Here is a 7833-nt window from a genome sequence, read left to right as displayed (position 1 = left end):
TGCATGCGTGGGGGAGTCCATTCATTCACACACCGACACGCTGAGGTCTCCAGGGCAGCTCGCGTCAAAGCTTTATTTGCTGTTTCCAGAGTCTGAATGTGACATCTTTGTACATGCAAAAGGTCATTGTGTTTTAGGGCAGTCGACCAGACTCCCAACTGCTCTGCTGTGCGTATGAAATCTCTTTACAGTTACAAAATAGAAAAGCACTTGTAGACATCCGATACTCTGAGAGGTCCGGGAAGCCCCGTTGGTTTTGACGTTAAAAATATAGTTTTTTTTTTTTTTTTTTCCTGGATGAATTCTCAGTCACATGATTAGAGAGGTCCTTTCTGGGATTGAATAAAGTGCCGGTCGACCGCCTTCCGTTCAAACCTCCTGGAGCCCGTGAATTCGTAAGGCAACCACGAGGACACCAGCTGGCAGGACGCTTCAACTTTCCCGCACGCAGGACTCGGGTTCCTTTTCGATCGTGACTCAGATATTGGAGGAAGGGACCCAGGAGAAAGGTCAGGAAAATACAATGGTGTAGGTATACGTATATCTCCACTGCCCCCCATCTTACAGAGCATTCCAAGGATCGTAGTCACAGGGGAAGTATGGGACTTGGAGGATACTGATATGACTTCAGAAACAACGCAGCACAAAATATCTCCCCGAACACAATAGATGACTTGTACAAGCCCCATATTTATGGATCTATAAGGCGGTGTGGAACGAGACCATTCTTTCACACAACTGGTACTATACATATATTTTTCTTAAGCAGGCACAACGCCACCAGAGATGGTTAAGAAAGTGCCAGGCTGATTCATGAGACGGTGTGGTGCCAGGCATGAGGGTGACAAGGGGATTCGGAGAGGACGATGGGGAGGGGCTGAGGGGTGACCTTGCCAGAAATCTCAGGCTGACTTTCCAAGAACCTTTCTGGCCCTCCCTTCCCTGCAGAAGCCAACTCAGACAAAGAGATCTCTAGAGGGGTGATGGGGGCGGGGGGCCAAAGGAGACACGGGCTGGCCGAGACGCAGTGCGTGTGTGCCTGCTGGCTCTCTACGTGGCTCTGCGTTTCGGGACCCTCGCCTTGCCCAGAATCCCAACACGGTGGCACCTGGTGGCTCTCAGCACGGGACTCAGATCCACCACTCCCTAAGGGGGCGAGCCTGGGGTGGACCCCCATCCAGATGTGGAGTGGGTCCCTCCTACCCCATGGCATCATGATGCCATGGGGCTTTTTTTCTCTCACTTTCCTGTTTCAACACAGGTCAAAAGAGGAAAGGCACAGTCTGACTGTAGCAACGCCACGGCTGAAACAGGAGGGAGGGGCAATTCCCAGCAGAAAGAGCCTTCCTCCCCCTTCCCCATAGACCTCACCCTGCAATGCTGGTTCACTCAGAGGCCGCCGTCGTCCAGCTTCCTGTACTAAGGGGCAGGGCGGTGTGGGAAGGACCACAGGGGTGGGGGAGGAGGAGGAGGAGGGAGGATGCCTGGAGAGCCCTCTCCTTGGGTGGGATGCCATCTTCCACGCAGGAGTCACCTGGACGCCAGCGTTTCACTGTGGAGGAGATCCGACCACACGTCTGTGGGGCTTTAACACTGTAATCACGCCTGGCTCCTGGGCAGTCTGTGGGCATTGCGAAGCGAAACATAAATGGACAAGGCGGTTAGCAGCACCAGGCGGGAGCAGCTGAGCTCTCCTTCGGGGAAACCATGCCCCAGGGTTTTCCAAATCACCTGCACAGCCTCTGAGGCTGAGGGCCTAGGGCCTCAGGGCCCACGTCTATTCCAATACCCAGAGCTGGCCTCACTTCTTCCCAGGAAACACGGAAGAAGTGCTGAAAGCATGCGGCCTGGTCCCCTGCAAAACCTCCCCATCTGACTGTTCTCTCCCCGAATCCCAGGCAACTGGAGGTTGTCGGGGCTGTGTCGCTCAAAGTCCGCAACATCCCAAACACTGGGGAGGTGGGACACAACTCTTCTGGAGTTTCTCAGGTGGCGCTGAGGGGTTTTCCACCACACTGACTCTTGAGGCCTCACCGTGGGATTTTACAGGTCAAAGGCGTCTGTTACCTTACGCAAGAGAGTGTGAAGAGCGGCATGGACTGGAGGGGAAAGTGATATGGACTTCTCAGAAGAGCAGCTGTCAAAATGCTGATGTGCAAAGCAGGTGGGGAGAGGGAAGCCGGGAGAGAGAGAGAGAGAGAGAGGGATTATACTTTAAAATATCACCTATCTAGCCACCTTATTTTGGACGCATTCTGTATAAAACTGTCACTGAAAGAATACCAAAGGCCCAGGTTAGGAGGGCTCGATGAGGGCGGGTGACTTGACTGCAGATGAATGGTTAAGGCATTACTCAGGCCGTTGAAAAGGAGATGGGTTTCCAAAGGCGGCTGCAGGAGAACTCAAGAAACCAGCATACATACAACCCCCTGCGTGGCCCCCGAGGGCTCACCCCGCTTAGAAAGAGAAGTAAAAGAACCCACTGGCCCAGCTGGCTGTCCGCAGAGGCTCCCAGCAGAGAATCGGTTGCTGGAGACGTCATTGTAGGGATCGCGGCCGGAGCCGGAGGTCCCAGGAGCCTGCATTGAGCTGGTGGCTCCTGACCCACCGAGACTATCTGCTCTGTGGGGGAGGGATGAGGCTGCTGCAGTCAGTTTCAAGGGGTGGACTTTGCCCGTCCTCGTCACCAAGGAATTAAATGGGAGTTCTATTTCCAGTCTGGGAGTGGGAGGTTAGGTAGACGATCTCCAGGTCAGTCTCGTTTTCAAGGGGTTTTTCTTTCCTCTAGGGTAAACTTGGGCTGAAAACACGACTGACTGAGAACTGAGCGTTTTTGCCTGGTGGGTGCTGACCGAACACAGCAGGTCACTTCTTGCTGCCTAAGATGGAACCAAGGTGCCTCTCCACCTTGAGAAAGACGGAAAGACCGTTGCCAAGAAAAGGGGTCAGGGTCAAAGCACACAGGAGTGGCTTTTAAAGGGGACCTGTTGACCTGGAAAGTCACAACATCCAAACTGAAACAAAAGGTGAACTGGTTCTTTAAAAAAATAAGGTACAAAAATCAACTGACGCGGATCCTCAAAGGATTAAATCCCCAAATGGCCAGAGAGAATGGACTGACTGCAAACTGGAGGGATGAAGAGAATACAGACGACGGTCAAGCAGGACCAAGCCTCCGGACACAGATGCACAAGGCTGCCAGGGGCAGGCTCCAACCGCCAACGTGCAGTGGCCGGAGCCTGACCAACAAGGCTCGGGGGGAGGGCGCCCTGATCCACCTTGGTCACCGTCCACTGTGCTGAGCCATAACCCCTCTCTGGCCCAAGTGTTGGTCTTAACCCGGAGCAACAGGATTGATCTCCATCCTCCAAAAGAGGGAAGAGGCGGTGAAGGGAGATAAGAGAGGAAGGAGAGTTGGGGAGACGGCAGAGACTGAAGGAGGGAGGGAGTGGCCAGGGGAGGGAGGCGTGTTTTGAGACCATCTGCAAAGAATGGATTTCTCCAAGAGAGACTCAGCAAGCTGAGCCCAGCACCCCTCAGCAATCACAGGCTGCACTATGAACTGCCCAAGCATCCTTCTCTCAGGTGAGCGACTCCCGGGCAAGGTCGGCACAAAGTTTGTGGCGACTCCAGACGTGGCGGGTGGGCCGGCCACCTCTGGGCTGTATGCTGGAGCCTTGGGCCTGAGAGGTGGAGGAGGCTGGTGTGGAGAAATCTCCACACACACACACAAAGAGGACAGAGTAGACAATGGCTGGAGACCCCAGAGGTCTTGGAGATCCCTGGGAACGAACTTAGAGTTGGCAAGCAAGAAGAGGCCAGCAAGGCTATACTTGGTCGCCCAGCATCCAGCAGGTCTGTCCGGAGTCCCTGGACTGGGGGCTGGCGGGAGTGGAGGGACTCCCCTCCAGAGACAGGCTTTCAGCAAGACTCTCCCTTCCTGCACTGGGACCTAGAAAAAGCACCTGGTCAGCGAGAACTGGGGGGCTGGCGGGGAGGGTGGGTACGAAGGAGAGGTGAGGGCAGACAACAAGGACCCCGCGTTCGCCGGCGCCCAGAGGCCACCGGGGAGCGGCTCCTCCCACGCCAGCAGCTCAGGTCGCGGTCAGAAAAGGCCTTTGCAGGAAAAGACTCCAGGGGCGGGTCTGACGTGCGGGAGGGAAAGGCACTGCTCTTGGGGCCGCCGGTTTGGGAAGCCTTGGGATCGAAGGTCACCCACGGGAGCTCAGAGCTCTCAGGAAGGAACCGGGAAAACGTGCACACGGGTGACACTGACACTCTTACAAGCTTGGGGGCGGGGAGAGGAGCACCTGAGACGATCCGACACTCGCACGCCTCTCCTGCTCCGCAGCGTGAAATGCACATACGTCCTGAATTGCAGAGAAAGCTGGTGAGATTATTGCTTTATCGCCTTCCGAAGCACACAGAGCGTGAGGAACGAGGCCACAGGCCAGCCCTGCACACTGCGGGGACAAACGCACTCGAGGAACTGTGGCGGGGGTGCTTAAAGGTAGGACTGCTGACTGCTTTGAGAGGGAGAAGGAATTCGCCAAAGGAGCAATCGAGACCACCCTGCCCACCTCAACCCGGTGGCACTGCCCTGGACCACTGGTTACAGCAGGAAATGAATGGTTTCGTCTTCCTTGGAAATGTCCTTTTGAAAAAGATCAGTCCTGGGGTGAGGGGGGAAGAGGCGCTTTCATGATTCAGAACCCAGGGGAGACGGTCCAGCCTTCATATCCATGTTCCTGGAGCTTCGCAGGGGTCTAAAAATGTGTAGAAATGCACATTTTTACGTTTAAAAAAAAAATCCCAAAAAACCAAAACCACCAGCATGGACATTTCTGGACCGCCCGGTCTCTTCCCCAGCCTGAAGCGCTGTCTGCGGAGATGGTGCACGGGCTTGTGAAGGGTGAGCCTTCCTCCCTGATCGATCGGGGGAGCTTGCGGGGGGCGGGCACTGAGACGCCTTCTCTACCCGACCGACAGACAACCGACCAGCCAGCCAGAGGGACCAGGCATGTGCAGGAAGCGACGGCAGCAGCGGGACCTCGTCTTCGGGCAGTTAAGGCTTGTTCGTTAGACGTGGCGGTGTCCCCTGTCTGGAGAGGACGGGTGTCAGCAGGGGGGAAGTGAGACCCCACTTCTCCCCAGCATCGAGCCTGCAAAGCTTTCCCGGTGCTCCCCAAGACGCCACCCCAACTAGCCATGGGCCAGGAAACACCACTTTGGTGTTTTATTTTTTTGAGGAGTGGGATGAAGAAGGTGGCGGGCAGCCAGATATGATGGAATGAGCCTTCAGTTTAGGATCAGGTCAGGGTGCCAGCTTTGATGCCCTCAAATGGATCACTGCAGGCTTGACTAAGATATCATGGGTACAGCACTGAACGCTGAACACAGGCTCTGATCCCCGCTCCAAAACCCTAGAGCACAGGTTTATAGGAGGCTTCAGAGATACTTTTGGAGTTTATTATATACACGTGTGTGTGTGTGCATGTGTGTGTGTGCGTGTTCAGTGGCTTCATTCGTATCTGACTCTCTAGTGACCCCATGGACTATAGCCCGCCAAGCTCCTCTGTCCACGGGGTTCTCCAGGCAAGAATACTGGAGTAGGGTGCCGTGCTCTCCCCCAGGGGATCTTCCAGACCCAGGAACTGAATCTGCATCTCTTAGGTGCCCTGCACTGGAAGGCAGGTTCTCTACCACTGCTAACACCGGGAAGCCTCGTGCAGACTGAACAGGAATGTAGAAACCGGGGGCAGTGTGGAAACGCTGCTCTCTGAAGTCATTTTATGAAGTGGGGCTGAGATTCGGCGAGGAGGGCTGGCCGAGGACACGAGACCAGAGTCCTGCCCGTCCCTTCCATCCTGGGCCGCCCAGCGGTGTGCTTTTCCCTAGGCGGCAGCAGACCACCGCCCTCATTTTTCCAGGAACCCAGGACACCCTCACCCACGTCTTCCCTTCTCCTTCCAAGGTACAGCACTCCAAGTATCCGAGCCTTTGCTTCCCGGCCCAAGTTCCCTGCTCCTCGGGTTGCAGGCTCTGCCCGAGTACCCACTCCGGGGCCCCCCATACCTGCTCAAGCTTGATTCTCATACAGGCTTTGTCTTTTCTTGGATTTCAGCTCCTTCAACCACTGGGGAGAGGGCTCCTCCGATCTGAAACCACAAAGCCGGTGGGAGTCAGGTGCCAGCCTGAGTGAGGGCTGGGCCTGCGGGCAGGGCTGTGTGGGACCCAAGCCTCCCGCTTCTCTGCAAGGGTCGGGGGGAGCTGAGCCACATAGGCGGGTGGCAAAGACGCCCAGGTCTGTGTGATTCAGACAGGAACTAACCAAGGCGCCCCCAAGTTCCCAACTGGGGAACGTTCAATACATTATGGTATGTCCATTCTATGAAACCACCTGCAGCAGAAACTCATGCTCACATAAATTATTTCCATCCATCCGTCACCCAAATACCCATCCATCCGTCCATCTCTACCCATGCAAATGCTCGTGAGGGTTAAAATTCTAGGCTACGGCACAGTACCCATCTGCTCGGTCAACTAGATGCTTCTGTGAAGGTTTTTTTTTTTTTTTTTTTTTAAGATGATCAGATCAGATCAGTCGCTCAGTCGTGTCCGACTCTTTGCGACCCCATGAATCGCAGCACGCCAGGCCTCCCTGTCCATCACCAACTCCCGGAGTTCACTGAGACTCACATCCATCGAGTCAGTGATGCCATCCAGCCATCTCATCCTCTGTCGTCCCCTTCTCCTCTTGCCCCCAATCCCTCACAGCATCAGAGTCTTTTCCAATGAGTCAACTCTTCGCATGAGGTGGCCAAAGTACTGGAGTTTCAGCTTTAGCATCATTCCTTCCAAAGAAATCCCAGGGCCGATCTCCTTCAGAATGGACTGGTTGGATCTCCTTGCAGTCCAAGGGACTCTCAAGAGTCTTCTCCAACACCACAGTTCAAAAGCATCAATTCTTTGGTGCTCAGCCTTCTTCACAGTCCAACTCTCACATCCATACATGACCACAGGAAAAACCATAGCTTTGACTAGGCGGACCTTTGTTGGCAAAGTAATGTCTCTGCTTTTGAATATACTATCTAGGTTGGTCATAAGTTTCCTTCAAAGGAGTAAGCGTCTTTTAATTTCATGGCTGCAGTCACCATCTGTGTGATTTTGGAGCCCAGAAAAATAGTCTGACACTGTTTCCACTATTTCCCCATCTTTTTCCCATGAAGTGATGGGACCAGATGCCATGATCTTCATTTTCTGAATGTTGAGCTTTAAGCCAACTTTTTCACTCTCCACTTTCACTTTCATCAAGAGGCTCTTTAGTTCCTCTTCACTTTCTGCCATAAGGGTGGTGTGTCTTCTGCATATCTGAGGTTATTGATATTTCTCCCAGCAATCCTGACTCCAGCCTGTGTTTCTTCTAGCCCAGGGTTTCTCATGATGTACTCTGCATATAAGTTAAATAAGCAGGGTGACAATATACAGCCTTGACGTACTCCTTTTCCTATTTGGAACCAGTCTGTTGTTCCATGTCCACTTCTAACTGTTGCTTCCTGACCCGCATACAAATTTCTCAAGAAGCAGATCAGGTGGTCTGGTATTCCCATCTCTTTCAGAATTTTCCACAGTTTATTGTGATCCACACAGTCAAAGGCTTTGGCATAGTCAATAAAGCAGAAATAGATGTTTTTCTGGAACTCTCTTGCTTTTTCGATGATCCAGCGGATGTTGGCAATTTGTTTTCTGGTTCCTCTGCCTTTTCTAAAACCAGCTTGAACATAAGGAAGTTCATGGTTCACATATTGCTGAAGCCTGGCTTGGAGAATTTTG

General features: G+C 53.5%; 1 protein-coding gene across 11 annotated transcripts in view; it reads right to left on the bottom strand.

Moving 5' to 3' along the window:
* Positions 1-48: 48 nt before the first annotated feature.
* The window catches only part of KIAA1671, a 184762-nt gene continuing 176977 nt past the window's right edge, over positions 49-7833 (bottom strand). For all 11 annotated transcript variants that reach the window (XM_059876412.1, XM_059876414.1, XM_015475564.3 and 8 more), the window contains 2 exons: positions 6076-6158; positions 49-5102 (listed from right to left, as the gene is read on the bottom strand). In XM_059876412.1, coding sequence (XP_059732395.1) covers positions 6080-6158 — 79 coding nt within the window. In that variant the 3' untranslated portion in view covers positions 49-5102; positions 6076-6079. The remainder of the gene's footprint in view (positions 5103-6075; positions 6159-7833) is intronic.

The sequence above is a fragment of the Bos taurus genome, chromosome 17, assembly GCF_002263795.3.
Source record: "Bos taurus isolate L1 Dominette 01449 registration number 42190680 breed Hereford chromosome 17, ARS-UCD2.0, whole genome shotgun sequence".
Classification (NCBI taxonomy): domain Eukaryota; kingdom Metazoa; phylum Chordata; class Mammalia; order Artiodactyla; family Bovidae; genus Bos; species Bos taurus.
The sequence above is the reverse complement of the archived record's forward strand: the minus strand, read 5'-3'. Positions and strand labels throughout refer to the sequence as shown.